The 20,213-nt window shown below is 32.6% G+C and overlaps 1 protein-coding gene across 1 annotated transcript in view; it reads right to left on the minus strand.

Annotated features, from left to right (window-relative positions):
* COL11A1 (collagen, type XI, alpha 1) overlaps positions 1 to 20,213 on the minus strand; it is a 220,804-nt gene that overhangs the window by 73,093 nt on the left and 127,498 nt on the right. Inside the window, exons 36-41 of the mRNA XM_011935227.1 lie at positions 18,191 to 18,244; positions 13,295 to 13,348; positions 8,902 to 8,955; positions 6,063 to 6,170; positions 5,586 to 5,675; positions 5,273 to 5,326 (exon numbers count right to left, since the gene is read on the minus strand). Of these exons, the coding sequence (XP_011790617.1) occupies positions 5,273 to 5,326; positions 5,586 to 5,675; positions 6,063 to 6,170; positions 8,902 to 8,955; positions 13,295 to 13,348; positions 18,191 to 18,244 (414 nt within the window). The remainder of the gene's footprint in view (positions 1 to 5,272; positions 5,327 to 5,585; positions 5,676 to 6,062; positions 6,171 to 8,901; positions 8,956 to 13,294; positions 13,349 to 18,190; positions 18,245 to 20,213) is intronic.

Raw genomic sequence — 20,213 nt, forward strand, 5'->3', positions numbered from 1 at the left:
AGGAGTTTTCTAACTGTAGATTACGATCCATGAGTAGGTTATAAGATAAATTTCATGGGTCTTGTTGAGTATTTAAAAAATATTAACTATAACAAACTGTAATAGACAATATTAAAGTATATCATAGGTACTTTTTATAGTAAGTTGTGTTCAAAGTTTTTAAAATAGTTATAAAACATTATCTTCTGTACCATCTCTAGTTTGACTCCACTATTTCTGTAAGCCAAAGCAAAAGGAATTCTAAGTTTTGAAATTCAAATTGACTAAGGAAATAAACAAGTCAGTTAACTGTTCAAGAAATAACAAGAAATAATTTAAAATATTCTACAAAAAGAATACTTGAAAAAAATAAACTGCAAATATTTTTAAAGCTGTGGTTAGCAAGAGATTTCTTCCAAGGATATTCATAAAGAGGACCCTGTATAAAGCAATATCCCATATCTTCAAACAGATCTTTTTAGTGTATTTGTTTTACAAATAAAGTTTCTCTACATATACGTCAATGGTGTACACCTAGACCCACCCTAGTACAGTAAATCCATTTCTATAGAGTGTCATAATAATGACCTGTGCTTCAGACTAAATGGATTATCAATAAAGAGAATAGGTACTAAATATACTTATAAATGAATGGATAGAATAACACTTGAATGGATGCATGAGAATTAAATATTATATTTGTTCTTTTCTCGGATTAGAGCATATAGTAAGGATATAGTGCATAAGCTACACAATTGGGACACATGAAAACTTTGCAAATATCACTGTGAGTGATAAGGTTAGCTGGTTGAAGCTCTGCTTAGGACTTTTAGTTTTAGTTCATCAGTATCCTATGTAATGAGGGAACTTATTATTTCCCTGCAAACCAGAAATACACAGCACAACTACGTTCCTTATGAGTTGTATTATAGGAGAAAGAAACTAAGAATTCAATGGTATTGTGACAAATAACTAGTCATTAAAAAATCAACCTGTATATTAGTTTAATCAGTTTCATCTTTGATTCATTCAAAATAAGCAATAGTTATAGAGAATAGTAATATTAAAGCCCAGGTAGTTGAAATATTAACTCTTCTCACTCTCTTTTGACAAAATTGTTCACAGAGATTTAGAAGGATCAAGATGACTTGAAAATGAGTTTACGTAAAGTGCTATTATGGATTTTTGCCCAGATAATTTGGGCAAGCTCTACACTTCTTCAAGTCTCAGATCTTTTATCTTTAAAAATGGAATGATAAAATAGAAAACAAAACAAAAACAAAAAAGAACCCTACCATTCCAAGTCTCAAGAATAAGAATAAAAGATATAAATAAGAGATACAAAATATCTAGCATAAGAATTGAAAGAATAAACACTCAGTATTATTTCATTTCCCTTTTCTATTTCCTTTAGACTTCACATTCTCTTCCTCAGAACTCATCACTTTGTTTTTTCCGTAATACAAACAACTGCTGAATACCCATCACTGTTTCTGTGAATTCCTGTCTTGCACTTACCATTACTTGGTCAATATCCTAAAGGTAAAGTTAACATAAGATTGATATAAACTCAGACATCCATTATAAAAGCAAATTTTAGATGATGGTCTTATGTCTTTATTCCTTATGACTCAGAATTTTATCATTTCTCACCAACTGATCAAATATTTGGCCATCACCTTTTCTATTACCATTGCAAAGCAGAACTTGCTACCTTTTAAATAAATCTCTACTCTTCATTCTTTTTTTTTCCAATATTAATTGCAAGGGAACCCAATAGTACGTTTTGAACCTCAAAAAATAAGAATTAACATGAATTAATTTTCTAGATAAGTTATACTTTACATTTAGAAAACCATCCAGTTTTTGTTTTATCTGTCATTTGGAACAAAAAAAATCAAAATCAAATTTTATGTGATGTAATCACTTCAAATGGAGTAAACTAAGGCTTGTTATGAACTGAGTCATCATCATTCACCTCTTCACTATATTCTGCAGCAATTAAAACAATAGTGTTAGGAACTAATAAATGTGTATGGTGTCTTCCTTTTAGTGAATGCTTTTCCAACAACTTTAAGGAATAATTTTAATTGGTTGATGTTTGCATATTTGATTTGTGAATATAAGAATGGGTATTAATTTCAAATAAACACAGTGAGCATCTATCAAGCACATCTATTATCAAAGTAGATAATCAACTACTGCCAAGAGGTTTTAAGTTTTTTTGTGTGTGTGAATATTTCTGGTTTTTGTTTGTTGTTGTTCTTGATGAGGTAAAACTGCTCTAGGCATGGAAGACATCACCAAACTGTCATTCTCTCAAGGACATAAGCTTGAGGTCATTGTTCGATTTTCATTTGTCCTCACTGCCCATATCAAATATTAGTAATAAATCTTACTATCTTGGCCCCCTCCGTGTTTGCTACATCAGCACTGTCCTTGGATTCCACACTGCCCTAGTCATCAGTTCGCTCCAATGTTTACACTGGCCAATGGACTTTTGTGATCTATTCTCTCCTATTTCTGTTATATATTAAACACTAAGGACAGATTTGTTTCCTTAAAACTTCAGTTTGTTTACTCCACTTGCTCTGTACATTTCAAATATTCAAATGACTACATCTTGCAATTTTAGAGCTACAGTAATTATATTACATGTTGCATTAGTGATTTAGTTTTTTTATTATGTAAAATAGCAGAGTGCTTGGATGCTAGCAAGAATTCAACAAATGTTAGACCATCTCCCATATTTTGTCCCACTTGGGCAAAAACAGATACTAATTAAACATCATATCCCTTTCCTAATATTTTCTTGCTTTTCAATGATTTCTGTAATGTTCTGCACTCTGTGAAGCCAAGTTCAAGGGTCATCTTTTCCACATGGCCCTTCCCCTTATTTTTATTATCTTTCTACCTCACTCATAGAGTTAACATTTATTGTTTGCATGTCTTTAGGCATTTAATCACCAACTAACTTACAGTGCTATTTAGTCTTTGGTGTATTTCTTTTTAAAATTGTTTACCCTATTTTATCTCAAGGAATATCTACTGTGATGTTCAGTTGCATATAACAAAGTAAGTAATAACTGTCAAATACACAATTGAAGCCAAATAAATAAAAGTACATTTGATTTTTATATCATATTTAATGTTATTCTACATGAAACTATACATTTTTCAATTAATATCTTGAAAATTCTATCCCCTGGACATAGTATGCAGCCTACAAATACACTGGTTTCATCTGTTCCCAACCCCTGAGACAGCTTCAATGCTTGGTCCCTGAAAAACAACTTAAAACAATTTAATCCTTGTAGTCACAACTCAGATAATTAGTTCAGTGTGCATTGCTCTTAAAGCATCATTTATTCCCACAATATATCTTTAGAATCTGAAGGTCTGGTTAAATGGATCTCATTTTACTGAAATTTAGAAGATTCTATACCCAAATACGAACTTTTGTCTTATTAAGTTGTTGTTCCTGCTAATGCTACTGCCACTAACTTTTGAGGATATTAGAAAATGTTCATAATTTTATGAACTCCAGTGGAAGTCTAATACAGTTTTCAAGATATATTTTCTTTAAAAAATATCTTTACCACATTTCCATAATTATCTCAATGGTTGTGATATGATGTGAGGGAAGTAAAGTAAGTATCATGTGAATCAATCTGAAAAATGATATACTTATTGTATTCCCAGTATTAAGTAATTCTATATAAACTTTATTCCAATATTAGGATTCATAATAATTCAAATGAGTAGGTGTGAGATGATTACTGTGCTTCAGGCACCGTATTGTGAGCAACTAAAATAATACAGGTAACTCACAGCCTAATGCGAAAGACGGCCAACTATATTCCAATGTAATCTCTAAACATGGAGATATAATAAAGGGCAGTGGGTGTGTGTGTGGGGGGGAGATTTTTACCAATACATGAAATGGAGGTAAATTATCCAAAGATAACTTTACAGAGATTTAACATTTAAGAGTTATCTTTATGGATGAGTAGGATCTTCCTCAAGTAGAGAAAAAATAACTAGAGTTTCCTGGAGGAAGGGGAAAAGTATACAGTATAATCTTTTCAAAATAGAAAAGGTCATGGTTTTGAGAAGCAAGACAACATTCAACGCATTAAGTTGGGTAGAATTGAAGTGGGGGGCATGAAGAAAAAAAAAGACTATAGAAATTGGAGTTGAACTTTGAAGATGACTTGCTGGCTAGGATAAGGAGCTTGGTTTCCAAAGGCAGTGTGGAGCTATAGGATGGGTATGATAGAGGAATGCCATAGTTAAGGGTGTATGCTAAACTAGTATTCTATAGGTGAAACAGACTGAAGAGGATAAGAAAATGAATCCAAAGATAAGATGTTATTAGTCAAAGAGAAAGGAAGAGGAAAGAGTCTGAACAAAGACAGTGGCGGTAGAAATGAAGAAAAGGGGAAAAATTAGTAAAATATTTTGGAAGCAGAACTAATAAATATTGTGTGAGAGGAAGTTGAGAAGGCCTTTAAGGCAACTTTCAGCATTTTTAAGTTGGTGAAATAAGACAATGAGAAGAAAACACCAAATACGGCAGTTTGGCTGTTATAGTGAAATTTCAGTGTACAGATAAGAATAAAGGTGAATTTATTAAAAAATGAAGCATACATTCAATTGTTTTCTGAGGCATTGATACGTATCTCAAGAAAAAAGATGACACAAAAATCTGATATTTACTCATTTGCCAATTATTTCATAATGTTTTGATTAAATTAAGAAATACGGCTAATATATAAGATTATGCTTATGAGTTTTATGCTTTTATGCTTATATCTTTTGTATCTTTGAAAAATTCAAGTCTCATCAAGTACTTATAAACAAATTAAATATGTTCTATAATAAATGAATGACAGAATATAATTTATAAGAAATCAAATCTTATTTTGTAAGTAATTTTAAAATAATAGATGTAAATGAAGTAAAAATTTCAAACTACAGCCTCTCCAGGCCTTCCGTGACTACGAGCTTCTATTACTCATAATGAGGATTTATTTCCTTGGGAACCGTAAGAAGCAAGATATGTCCTTTTACCTCCTGACAGCAGCAGAAGCAAATATTTCCAATCATCTAAACCCTTCTGTGTCTGCATTCATTAGTGAATGCAATTAGTGGGAACTAGGCATTGACGGATTTGATTGACATGTGTTTATTTTCTCTCCCACACACTGTGGAATCACAGCATGAGAGTAATGAAAGAAGAGCTGTAATTCTCAACCATGATTGTCTGGCTATTTATTGTCATCATACTTACAACTGGACCTGGTGGGCCCTGGGGACCTTCCCCTCCTTTCAGTCCAGGTGCACCCTGGGAAAAGTGAAAACATAGAGCAAATGAATCTCTATGGATTGAATACCAATAGGAGGAGATATCTGATTAATAAAATAAGGATATCAGATAATGTTTTTAGACATAACTACATATATACACACATATATAACAATAATCAAATGCATATGTTTACATATATTCCCTTAATTACTCATCGCTTTTTAAGTTCTGGGAAAAAATGCTTCTAATAAACAATTTGAATCACTTGCCTTATCTATATAGATATTGATTATACCTGAGCTCCAGGAAGACCTCTTTCCCCTGGGAAACCACGTAATCCTGCTGGTCCATCTTTCCCTGAGATACCTTGAGGACCTGGATCACCCTAAAGAATATAATAAACATCCATCAAGACAGATTAATTTCTACACATATTTCTACAAACAAAATTGTGATTACTTCTAAAATACTGTAAGTAAAATTTGAATCTTATTTAATGATGAGAATATTGGGTGGATTGCCATATGCATTAAAATGAAGCAACCACTACCTACATTTAAGGGTATACGTATATAAAAGATTTTATGGTCAATGGAGCTAACAGTCTTACGTAAACGTTGGGCAATATCTTGGAGTATAATAAACGCACACTAAATATTTTCCTGATACATCTTCTGACACTCATTTAAATGGAATCTGTAGACAAGTGGCGAGTATAGTGAAATATAAATTAAAGTTTTCAGCCAAAAAAAATTTCTGAAGCATGTTGTACCTTTGCACCTTCTTTTCCTGCAGCACCAGGAAGACCTTGCTCACCAGGAGGGCCAGGAGGGCCAGGATGCCCACGTTCCCCTATTGGACCAGTCTCGCCGGTTGGTCCCTAAATTAGATAAGCAAAACCACTTTAGATTGTTCTTTTATTTTTGGCAAAGATAACACAAACTCAAAAACAGTATTATTCTCATTTACAAAAGTTTGTCATCCTCACTTATTCTCATGATATCTTACAAAACACTTGCAAAGCGCTGAAAGTAGCATATCAAGTAAGAGTCTAAAAACATTTTATATAATCTTGGTTAGAATCTGAGTGTAAAAGGAAAGCACATAAAGTCCAAAAAGATGTTTTCTTTGCTTAATACAATAATTTCTGCAGAGTGGGGCAAGTCCAAGTATTATTAAAACTATGATTTTTAAATACAGTTTTATCCCATTCCTTCTTTTCATATGAGGTGTCAAATCAGCTTAGTCATAAAGAGGCATAGAAACCACATTGGTAGCCACTCAATGAATCACTGTTTAAAAATAAACTTAGGGCCTTGAGAACCCAAAAAGTCAGTGGTTCTCCTTGGAATTTCCAAAAGCTTAAAACTTCTCTACTATTAATCTATATTCACTGGACAAAGTCTAGGGAACGTGGCAGAGGATCCTGAAGGCAGTGAGTACGGGTCGGCAGTTCCTCCCGGCCAAAGGCTATAACAAATGCTCAGCTGCCTTAAATTGCAGCAAATGCCAAAGTGAAAAATATCAGGTCATTTATGTGTCCCTTGAGTGGTGCTGTTTTGTGGTGCTTGAGTATAACAAGCTTTCCTATAAACAGAGGATGGTGATCAGTTACTCTCCATCTTAATAAAAAGCAAAGTGAAGGATTCAAGTTAAATAAAGGGCAAATTTTTAGATGCTAATGTTGTTAAACAGTAGAACATGTTCCTATACTTGCTTAAGAAGTATATATTTTTTTTTTCCTAAAAATTCAACATATTCTTAACTGTTTATCTTGGATAAGGAATATACCTGTCCCAATTTGGGTATACATTTCTAGGTTTAAACTCCCGTAATTATATGATTGCTATAACTTCTCAATTTAACATTAATGTGCACACATTTATCCAAAACATGATGTTTTCTTAACTATCTGAACACCAGAATTTGAACAGTAAGGAATACAGAATTAACCATAATTGAAGAGCTATCACCACTGAGACAAAAATGATCAGAGATTCACATAACTGTTTAAAGAAAACAGTGGATATTCAGTATTGCAATCTATATTATTCCCATTAAACCAAATCTGTTGTCTTCACATGAAGGTATGACTACATTTAAAACAGGCTGTTGGATATTTTTTCTCTTAAAAAGGACCAATAAAAAATGTAACTTGGTGAAGGTGCATCTTCAGTAAAACACCCAGTATTTTTATGCCTTAATGTAAGCAGGGGAACAAAAAATGAAACACAAGTCTGAGAAGTTTTAGATGACCACAGTGAACAGAACTGTATTTTTGAAAGATGTGAGGTCCTAAAATATTCAGTTATGCTCCACGATGTTTATATTTTAGTTAAGAATCTAATTCTATTTCTGTTTATGGATATTAAGTATAATAGGAATATTTTTTCTGGTTAAATTTTCTCACAGAAAATAGCTATAAAGTTGTTTTAAACAGAAAAAAAATAAAAGCTTTTTGGAGGAAGCTTTCTAATTACTGAGAAAGTATATATAATGTTTTAACTAAAACTGATAAGCCTCTAAAAAGAAGCCTTTAACACAAATAAGTATTCATGTTTACACATTCTATAAAATAACATAACATTTCCCTTGGCTCAGGGTTAACCTATGAAATAAAATAATCAAAAAATCCAATAAGTCTTCATTTTCGCTTCTGTTACACATATTCCTAAAAACAAAATGCATTTTTTTTGTTTCTCTAGATGTGTGTGTGTGCGTGCGTGTGTATGTGTGTGTGTGTGGATGTGCATGTGTGTGTGTGTGCACGTGTGGGCGTGTATGTGTGTGAGTTACAGTGTTGAGAACTATTTAGAGACAGAGAAAAGACTAAACCAATTAAATAACTAAAACATGTATTCACCTGCTTTTGCTCCTTTGTTATAATTTGTTATTAGTGGGGGGGAAATTCCAGCCCAGTAAATTAAATGTGTTCTGCCCATTCAATATGCTTTGCTAGGGAAGAAAAACATTATTTTCTATTACCATGAATTACTCTTTATAGTTATTTTATACTATAACTCAGGATACTGCACCAATTTTTGAGACTTCTTCTGCCACCTATCATGAAAGAAATACTTGTCTCTTCCATTATTTTGTATATCCTCAAAGATAATTAATATTTATTTCTGATATTCATTATTATGAAGGTAAAAATCTTAAGAAACACCTAATATGTTACAAATATTAAAATTTTAGGATGTATATTTCTAAATCTAATTTATACTCAAAAACATGAAGTCATTTTATAATTTAAAATTCTAGAAAAAGATGATGGCCCACCTATTTATAAGGAACTTTGTATTTTTATTAGTAGATGGTGTCATAGTCAGGCTTTAGTGTTAAATTCAGTGTGAACTTTCTGATTTATTTTCATTTATTTTATTCTTCTCTTTTATTCTTACAGGCAATTGAAAAGTTGCTTTAGTTAAGTAATAGTTTGTTGGTTTCATTTGACGTACGAAAGCTGCACATATTTAAATACAATCTGAAATAAAAAATACATCATTTTGAATCATAATAAATTTAGAAGATTTTACACAACTTAGGAAGGTTAAAATATAAACAAAAATAAATAAATCTTGCTCAGGAAATAAAGCAAAGGAACATACCTGTGGTCCAACCACTCCCCCTGGCCCAGGAGGGCCGGTCTTGCCTTGAAATCCCTAAGAAGGCAAAGTATTATCTGTAAAAGCTACACACAACACAAAGCATAAATCAAAATTCTATGAGATAGCTGAATAAGTCACATTAAAAGAAAGTCACCCATTGACTAAAAATATTTATTTTCAAATGCTTAAATATGAGTTTAATATGTCAAACTTATTTCAGTTTTCATTAAAATTCAAAATTTGCCATTTCAACATTTCACATGCTAGGACAACAATTACCTTTAATAAATTAATCTAGAGCAAAAAATGTGTTCTTAGCCCTGTTCCACCAGGTCAAACAACATACAGAATTTTAACCCAGGAATGTTTATGGATGAAATAAATGATGATTTAGACATTCTTTGAAACAGTTTACTGATCGTTTATACAGAAATAAATTCACAGTGATATTAATACATTTCTCTCTATTATATTTGTAAAATCTCATAAAACAAAATATAAAAATAGACCTACTAAAATAATGCTTTGCACAGTAATTATTTTAGTATTTATCAACATTCTTTCTTGTAAGAAATTCAAGAGATATAGTTGTAAATGCATTTTGCAAATAATGCAGTCATTAAAATATCTGGTTGATTTGAGCAGAATATACTCACTAAATAAAACTTCTGGGCATATATTCTGGTATTTATATTTCTCTAGGCTGTAGGTTATTCATTCCACATAATTGTATTAAGACAGGTAAATTTCTTACTCATGAGAGTTAAGTTACTTTTGACAGCTGGAGAAGTAGATAGAAAATATTGGGAGAAGAAGTTTTCAAATAACTGAATATTTTATTCCCTATAACATCTAGTCAGACTGAAAGTAATAAGATTAGGGAAAAAATGGGTAGGAACTAGCGATCTCACGTTTGTATCACAATGCTCCTGATAACTATGAATGAATTATTTACAATAATAAAATTGTATAAGTAGGTAAAGATAAGAGTCTATAATTATTGCAATTGATGCCACAGGGAAAGAAAATAGATTTCTTCTATTTTTAAAATCTATTAATTTAGACTTTCAGAGTTCTATTTGAGCTATCATTATCAATGTCAAAACCAATCAATTCTGAGGGGAAAGTCATAAAATTTATTTAGCATTTTATAATTATATTAGTCACTTAATTGTAATTTTTCAGTAACTAGTTGGTTTGGAAATCTGTTATCAGATTTACATACACACATACATAGATACATAAACACATATATACAGGTGCACATACATGTATGTGTGTCCCTGGATTACCTCAACAACCTCCATGACCACAATTGCCATCTCTGTGCTGATGAACTCCTCCACTCCCAACTATTTATAAACCTCTAATCAGTACGAGCCATAAAACTCTCACGGTAAGTGCCTACTAGAAATTTCCAATTGTATATCATGCTCTCTCTTCAACATTCCTAACACGGAACTTGCTGAATGTATCTTCTCTTTTGATTTTCTTCTGTGTTCCCCGCCTTTATAATGGAGTGTTTTCATATCCCAGGCTTTTCTTCAGTGCCCATACTTAATTCGTTATTTCATCTGAATGCGTCACCTGAGAAGCTCCCTCAAATACAGCTTTAGCTCACTTATCCTAGTAGACCTGTCTTATTCAGACTAGAATCACCTCTTTCCTTCACCATTGCTGAGTTTTTCAAATAAGGTTTACTCATTTGTTTACATTAGCCAGAATCATCACCCACCAAACATACAGATGACAAAGTTCTAGCCAATAGGGGCCCAGTGTGTGAATTCAGTTACTTCCTTTGCTTTGATAATGTATCCTAAATTCTAGCCATGCTGATCTTCCTACCTTTTTCTGAATAGTCACACACCCTATATTTGTATGACCTGTTTCCTCTGTCTGGGTTATTCTTCTTCCAATTTTTAATCACTAAATTGGACAGGAAGATATAAAGGCAATTCCGAACTTTTAAAAAAAGTCTTAGAAAGCTTTTTGTCTTGGTAACTGTGACAGCAAGAATCACACACAAACAAAATACTGCAACAATGATTAATTAAATGTATTTGATTACAAATCAATACTTAATTGCAGAAAATCTGGACAAAATTACAACATAGACTTGCGCTCATACATCCTAAGGGGAAAGAGGAAGTTTTGACTGCTAGACCATGTGTGTGAGTGATGGATTTGGGAAATCTGGAAGACAGCGTTGCCCATATGTCTGCTCATTCAAAATATTCAGACTGTTTGCAAGAATCTAATACATTTGATCTTGGGGATCTTACAAACAAACTATACAGGAAAACTTTTACAGTTCACAATAAGGTGTGCTTGTTCAATATTGTCATGTAATAAGACTACACTTGCCACTTAATTTTAGAATAGCTAGTCAAATTATGTTTTTCAAAGTTGCTGAAAATGGAAATTAATTTGACATATTCATGGGTAGTTTGAAAAATATGCTGTTAAGATCCATCAGAAATGTGACTCCTATTTTGATAATCTTTAAAAGACTAAGCCAATTTTAGGACCAATATAGAATTTGGCATTATGCTTCTGAGACAAATTTGGGTCATTTCAATATAATAGAAACCATTTCTGAAGCTGTTTAAGGCCACCGGGAAAAATTGTGAATAGTTTCTATTATTCTGAAACTACCCAAATGAATGTAAGATGTCAGAAGAAACATTTAATTAATGGATTTCTGCCTGGAAACAAATCTCAAATATCATTTAAAAATTTATCCATTGAAATAAAATAGTAAATATATGATAAAGAATGCCCACTCTAGATTGTGACTCTTGTACAAGGTAATCCTTTGAATCTGGGTCAGCAGAGAACAAAGTGAGAAAAGTTGGGGCTATAGGATGATTCACTATTCCCTTAAAGTGGATGTGAAATCGGAAATATAATTTTTTAGAAGTAATCCTGGCTTTAATCTGTGAAAAACTACAAAACAGAAACATTCATTCTAGAAACATTATGCTATTTTTCTTCTTTGTTTAAATCTCAATGGTATATGTGATATAAGTATTTTCATTAGAAGTGGAAGCTCCAGACTAAATCATAGACATAAAGGATTTTATAACAGTAATTCTCCAGATATCTTTTCCCCAGAAGACATTTTGGAATATTTTATAGTTATTCCTAGAAAGTTACACAATGGCTTCATTAAAAATGATTTGGCTGAAAGATTTGAATGAGAATGCATTTGCAAATTCAGTGTTGACTCTCCTTTAGAAAGTTTATTTCTGCTCCTCATATAGATATCCTTCCCAAGAAGATACCCAAACAGTTTATTCTTTGGTCTCACTAAATCATATTTCAACTTTGCTTTAGACGTCCAAGACTCCAAAGTTTCCCATCTGGCTAAAGCTAAGAAATAGTGAAACTAAAAATTGCCACATGGTAAGCAAGGCAAGAATTGGGTGGCTGCTGACAGATTGTTTCCTCCATAGCAGAAAAATCATAATCTTTTCAGATTTCAGATTTATTATAGGACACTGCTATGCAACTCCAATATGTATTCAAGCTGGCCAAATACCCTAACGTGATTTTCAACCGCATAGGCAAAGGTAGTCTGTATTTGTGGTTTCCTTGAGAAATCTGGATAAAAGTAATTATTGGTGAGAAGCAAGAATTGATTCCATGGAGACATGCTAACCCATGATGATTTCTGACTACTATGACAATCCACTGGGATAGCCAGATGCCTGGCTTTTAACAGGAGCAAAATAAATAAGCTCACCAGGATACTCAAACCATCACCGAGCTGCCCGTTTCCTCTCCGCCCAAATTGTTATACACATGGTAAGTTGTTCAGTCAATTTGTTTACTTTTATATTATTTATAGTTTTTCAGTAAAATTTAGCCACCATTTTTGATTTATTTTTTCCTATTTCACATGAAAGGATGCTTTTGACATAGTTCCCAACCAATTATAGCTAATGAGTCCAATATCAGCAAATATTTAATCCCTTAGTTCTAGATTTAAAAAATGTTGTATTCTGTGCACGGCTATTTGTAATCTGTTGCCTTTGGAGAGTGGAGAGATGATGGGTTTGAGTGGAATGTATCTGTGAACAGGCTTCAGTGAAAAGAGTCAGAGGGACAATCTTGAGGCAATGTCCAAAAAATAACGGTGTCTTCTCCATCAGCTCATCCTTAAAATGCTGCTATTGACAATAAGAACAATCATATCAACTAACGTCCTATTTCCTGAAATACACTTCTTGTGTCTATTTACAAATTTATGCATATATTTCAACAAAAGGCTTAATGGAATTAATTTTTCCATTTTTCTCAACCTAGTAATTCAAATGTTCATAATAAAGTAGCTTTCTATGAACTGATGAGGTAGACGGAAATTTTTAATAAGAGTAACAAGATCACTTACAGTCTCCCCACGTTGCCCAGGGTGTCCTGGCAGCCCATCCTTCCCAGGTGGTCCCTGAAATTACAAATATTAAATACCACATGTCATAAATATTTATGTAATTATTTTATAGTCTAAATGTGATATGTTAGAAAATTGTCTTTTCTTTTTATATTTTCATTAGATATTTTACTTTGCTCTTCTGTTGATTTTATATATGGTGATATGCACATATATCTCTTCAATGTAATTCTGTAGCTATAACTGCAACCATTATAAAATAGTAGAACCCTTTTCTGAATATTTTACATTTAAATATATTTCATTTGCATCAATCATCTGTAAAAGAATATTTGCAAAGCTTTATTTTTCATTTTTGTGAAAAATATTACTTCTTTAATACTTCACAAATGAATATTTCCCCCTTTTTGGTGATTTAGTCCTAATTCTCGGTACATCAAAACTTGGATAACAGAGAGAAATAGTGCCCTCTAGTGGTAATCCGAGCTTCTAACTGACAAGAATGCAAAAGAAGGACTGGCCGGGTGGCTGACACCTGTAATCCCTGCACTTTGGGAGGCTGAGAAGGAGGAATAAGAGGTCAGAGGATCAAGACCATCCTGACCAACATGCTGAAACCCCGTCTTTACTAAAATACAAAAAATTAGCCGGGCTTGGTGGCATGTGCCTGTAGTCTCAGCTACTTGGGAGGCTGAGGCGGGGGAATCGCTTGAACCTGGGAGGCAGAGGTTGCAGTGAGCCTAGATGGTGCCACTGCACTCCAGAGCTGAGACTCTGTCTCAAAACAAAGCAAAACCAACAAACAAAAAAAAACCAAGAATGCAAAATAAATACAAACTCATACAAACAATGGCATTTTACCTTTCAAATTTTTTCAAAGTAAAGGAAACAATACGTTACACTCAATTCTAGAAGTTGTCAGGACAAATTTTTCCCAGTAGATTTTCTTAAATGTCCTCTTGAAAGCATAATGTTTGTGAAGTACCACAGAGCAAATCTGCTGCTATCACTTTCTATAAAGGATGCTGTCTTTGTCATGGTTTAAGAAATAAATGAAGCGAATAACTACAAACTTTAAGTGAACAACTCTGTGAGGGTCCTATATTTTAAATACTTAGTAGAAAGAGATTGCTTCTTTAGACTGCCTTATAGATTATTCATTCTACTCAGTAACCATTACATATCAAGTTCAAATTTCAAAACATGGTCAATGGGTAGAGACAGAAATATTCTCACCTTTCTAGATGCATGAAATGATTCTTTTAATAATGATATTTTTTAATGACAACAGGTACACCTCTCACTGTATGTTAATTATTTAAATAAGATTGGTTTTGAACATCTCTTTTTAATATATGTTTTTATAGAGTGAGCATGAAAAACAGGCTTTGTTCCAAAATATCATTTTCTCAAATAGCTTTCTTCCAACTAAGTGAGACTTTTTCCGGGTTGGCAAGCTACTTCAGGAGAAAGGTTCTTGGCGGTGCCAGAACCATCTCTGTCCCTTAAGTCATCTGTATTGACAACCTGGTTGCCCTGTAAATTAACAACTCTAATTAAAAACCGTTAAGCTACTTCACAATATTATGATTTGCTTAGTGACTTGCTCAGGTTTTCCAGGGCTACCACTGCCATCCTCTTCTTCAAAAAACAAAATTGGGGTGTATTTAACCAAAGGTCCAAAACATTCTCGGATGTCATTTAACCATAGCTTCTTTAAAAAACATATATTACATGCCCTTGTATCAGTCACTAGGTATATACTAATGCTAAGACTTAGTTTTGCCCTCAGTTTGGAGGTGACATACAGAAATAAGCAGTTAGTTAATTGGTAACAGACTTCACTGAGGTCTGGTTTTACAAAATAGCAAACAAAAATCTTCTGTGCCTTATCACTGGTTTGACACATTTGGCAATAAACTTGCTTTCAATTCTGAGCAATAATAAAAGTTTTACAGAGAATATGACAGCTGAAGGATATCAAGTATGCCTGGCTTTTTTTCCACCATACTAAAGTGCTTCTTAAATGATATACTTTGCCATTAATACAAGACTTAATTTTTTTTTAACAAAGCTGTAAATATAAGATTAAATATCTCTTATTTGCTGACATAAATAACACATTCATTGCAAAATATTATAATACTTAAAAATAGCAATCTTAGATCTAAGTGATCACATCCTGGGAAGAATGCAACATAATATTTAATGGCTCTCCTAGATAGTCTGAGAGAGTAGTGTTAATATACTGCAATAAAAATTGGTGTCATTATTGGCCGGGTGTGGTGGCTCACGCCTGTAATCCCAGTACGTTGGGAGGCCAAGGTGGGCAGATCACGAGGTCAGGAGATCGAGACCATCCTGGCTCACATGGTGAAGTCTCGCCTCTACTAAAAATACAAAAAAATTAGCCGGGCATGGTGATGGGTGCCTGTAGTCCCAGTTAGGAGGCTGAGGCAGGAGAATGGCATGAACCCAGGAGGCAGAGCTTGCAGTGAGCCGAGGACACGCCACTGCACTCCAGCCTAGGTGACAGAGTGAGACTCTGTCTCAAAAAATAAAAATAAAAATAAAAAAATAAAAAAAGAATTGATGTCATTATCATATTTCTTGATTTAAGTATGTACTTCCAATATCAAGCAATTAGTCCTAAATAACCATAATGGCCACCAACTACTAACCCATAAAATAAGCAGACTAATTATCAAATCATTTCATTGTATTTATGTAAAAGTAATAATTTTTTCATCAAAATAGGCTTCCCCTTTGATCTAGTTGGTACAGGACAGAGGCAACAGATTTGGCGAAGGAATCCGTGAAAACTTGTAAGTAATTGTTTAAGGATGTTTTCTCACTTCTAATTGGCACTGAGTTTTTACATTTTCTATTCTAAATAGAATGTTTCTCATACTAGTCATGCTATAAATCTTAATCATTTCAAGTTAATATTTTTTTAAATGGATGGCTGCATATTCCCAAAATATGTTGATATGAGTATGAGACTAACAGAATCTGAAGGGAATATTTAGATCCATATATATGTCTGTGTGAATATACATCATATATATATATAATTTTTTCTTGATATGATGAAGGAGATGAACCAATTAATTTACAAGAAGAGGTTTTTCTATCTCTCCACCTCAGTTTCTTCTTTCTATATAAAACAGATGAAGCCATTTCTATCCCAAACAGCACAAAACTTTCTACTAGAGAAATGAGGTATTTTTATTTAATGCTCTAATATCTCGTTTGTTAGAGGAACATAGTATAAAAATCATTTTGTTTATTAGTGAAAGCAATGCTCCTGTCTTGTCTCTCCTACTAGAATGCATGTTTCTCAAGTGTAGGCATTTATTATGCTTCTGATACCTCTTAGAGACAAAACACATGCACGATCAATGGCTCAAAACTTGTTGAAAGATACATAAGACAATGGGCTGAAAAAGTCTGAGAAAAAAATGAGTCAAATGGGTTTGTTTGACAATGAAACAATATTACATGAGTCAAGCAGTTCTCAACAATGCATACAAACACAAATGGTACAATACTGAGGTTATATACATCACCAAACTTTATGTTGCTAAACAATAATCTAACACACAGCTTAAAAATAATTATGAGACTGTTTATAAATAAATACTACAGTGACTTTTGAAACTGTTTTCATTTCTCTGTGGAACTTTGCAGAGTCTTCATGTTACATTTGGAGCAAAACTGAGACAGTAGGTAAGCATTATATGCAGGTAGTATCGAGGTATACATTATATTTAATATTAGCCATACATATTGATCTTTCTATAACGTCATAATACAGATAACACCACTTTCCTAATATATTTGCAGTAATAATGCAAAACTGTTCAGTGGTAAAATAATAATTTAAACAGTGTCTAAAATTATTGTAAAAAGTTAAAGATTGTCTTAATATTTGACATTTAATTATTTCAAAATAAATAATTCACCAATATGATTTGTATGCACATTAAAGATCTGGACTAGTACAGTAGTTCACACACTTTTACATGCATCAGAACTGTCTAGAGGGATTTTTAAAAGATAGACTGGGCCCTTCCCTGCCCATCTCCAGAATTGTGATTTGGTCAGTGAGACAACATTTCTAACAATATCCCAAGAGCTGTGGATGCGGCTGGGCCAGGGACTACATTTGAGAACCACTGTCCTAGACAGGTAGAGAAGCCAACTCCGGCTGTCTTAAAGAAACTGATGAGGTTGCAAAACAAACTAACAAACAAACAAACAACAACAAAGACCCCAGCATGTTCTATGTCCCCACAAATACTTAAATATGAAAACACAGTATTTCAATTAACTTTATGAAGATGCCTGATGAACATTCAAGTGTTGCTCTAAACATATTTAATAAAAGGGATATGATTTAATGAGAATTCTCATTGCATTTTCTAAAAAGAATAGATTATAGCGATAGACATGATACTAATATAATAAATTTTAGCATGACTTAAGTAATATCAGAATGTTGGAGGGATTTAGGAAGTGATATTTGAAGAAGTTTATATTGATGATGGAAGATAAAGATAAATTCTAATATACCAAATATTTAAGAGTTGGTAACAATTTGTAATGTCATCAACTATTTCCATTGCAGTAAAGGAGCAGCTGAGAGAATGATATTCATGTTTTTCTGGTCTTCAGTATACTATCAAAAAATACTTAATGAAAGATATTGAAATTATATTAAGAAACAATCTACGAACTTCATAAATTAAAAAGGTCTACTTTCTTTGATATCAATTGTAATTTTCTAGAGATTTTATCAATATCCTATCTAACAATATTTAAAATGTAAGCTGTGACTCTCAAAAATGTAAAAATATCAAATAAAGAAGGAGAAAGAGAAGCTCTGACACTTACAGGAGGGCCTTTCGGTCCAGGGAATCCAACTGGACCCTGAGGTCCTTGAGGACCCTGGAAATAAAAAGCAGTGGGGAGAAGTTAACAATATGCCTTAGAAGACGCATCTTTATACTTTGAGGTTTATTTATATTGATAAAATACAATGTATCATACAGCTTCTTCATCACAGTGACAGAACTATGGTAATACAACATGATAGTAATTACTAATCTAAAAGTAAAATGGATAATTTTTCACACTATTTCTACTCAAAACTACACATCACATCAATGTTACCTCAGGAACACTGTAAATACTTAGAATTCATATGAATTAAAAGTGAATAGAACGTATCAATATTGAGAAGTTTTGCAGCGTCTTTTAACATTGGCTAGAAACATTCATAGAAGGAAGACATTTTGATTCGATTCAATTCCACAGCCCCTCTTAAAAAAAAAAAAACACAAAAAAAAACTGTTTTATAACTTATTCCATCCCTGTTCTGTATCTAGCCATATATTCTAACACTAAGAGAGAAAGTACGTGACTATCTCAAAAAGACCACAGAAGATGCCATTAACTATTCTCCATATCTAAAATATATTTATTTTGGATGATGTCAATATATTTTTTACTCATGTGTAAATTTCTTTTGTAGATAAGGTTAAAATAACTTTACTGTGTAGTTATTAATGTTCAGTTCAAATAAAAAATTATAATATCATTATTGGCTTGATTTTTAATTAATTATATTATTCATCTCAAAGTTACCTATTTTTAAAGTGCATAAAGTAAGTCCCATCAGAGTGACTCCATTGTTGGCAAAAAAAGTAATTGGTAAGAGATAATCCTCCATATGATCAGAACATAATAGTTATTTATTTAAGAAGATTTATGAAAGATAACATAAATAAAATATGTTAAGTAATACATTTAGGGCAGGATTTATGTATTTTTCTAATCAAAAATAGTTTACTGAAGTTGATCTTCAACAGAATTTACTCCTTCTATTTATCAATCTAGGCTTCCCAAGAAAAATCTCATTACCATTCATAGCCAATGTTAGCTCAGAAATCATCACAAGTTTTTACTATTAACAGCATCTGATATTAAAAAAGTAACTTCAAAGTTATATATAAAGTTAACAAAAATAGATGTCACATGAAACTACCAAAACTACTGGGCAAATTTTAGGAACTTACAAAATTTTAAACTCTTATTAAACTATGAAATGATGATTCCTAAAAACTCATTTTAAGTACAAATTTTTAAAAATAGCATTCTTTTGGTTACGTAGCAGATTCTATTTTCCTGATTTCTTAAAATGTCATGTTTTTGCTTTCTAAAATTTTGCTGCCTTTCAAATGCAATTTGAATTTAAATTATTTTAAGAAAGAAACATTTCAAAAATCATTACTTAAAATACAAACGAAAAATTGAGTCTTCATAAAATTTCACAGCAAGCATTGGCATATTCTTTTTTTGTTGTTGTTTTTTGAGATGAAATCTTGCTCTGTCGCCCAGGCTGGAGTGCAGTGGTACTGCAACCTCCACCTCCTGGGATCAAGCAATTCTCCTGCCTCAGCCTCCAGAGAAACTGGGATTACAGGTGCCCACCACCATGCCCGGCTAATTTTTGTATTTTTAATAGAGACAGGGTTTCCCCATGTTGGCCAGGTTGGTCTCGAACTCCTGACCTCAGGTGATCCACCCGCCTCAGCCTCCCAAAGTGCTGGGATTACAGGTGTGAACCACTGCACCTGGCTGGCATATTCTTTGTGTAATAATCAAAATAGTTTCCAGGTGTGATTTAAAAAAAATCCACAACGACTCAGTGTACAGATGGTGTTGAAACCAGATCGCCAGATAAAAAGTGCCTAAATTTGAGCTTTAAATAAATAATGAATATTTTTAATATATTCTAAATATCACAAGAGACATAGTTATGACAAAAATGACTTATTCTTTATATAAAATTCAAATTTATCTAGTTGTCTTGGTTGTGTTGTTCCATTTTTGTTTTGTTTTCACCTAATTTGGT

The sequence above is a fragment of the Colobus angolensis genome, unplaced genomic scaffold (genome assembly GCF_000951035.1).
Source record: "Colobus angolensis palliatus isolate OR3802 unplaced genomic scaffold, Cang.pa_1.0 Scaffold141, whole genome shotgun sequence".
NCBI classification, from domain to species: domain Eukaryota; kingdom Metazoa; phylum Chordata; class Mammalia; order Primates; family Cercopithecidae; genus Colobus; species Colobus angolensis.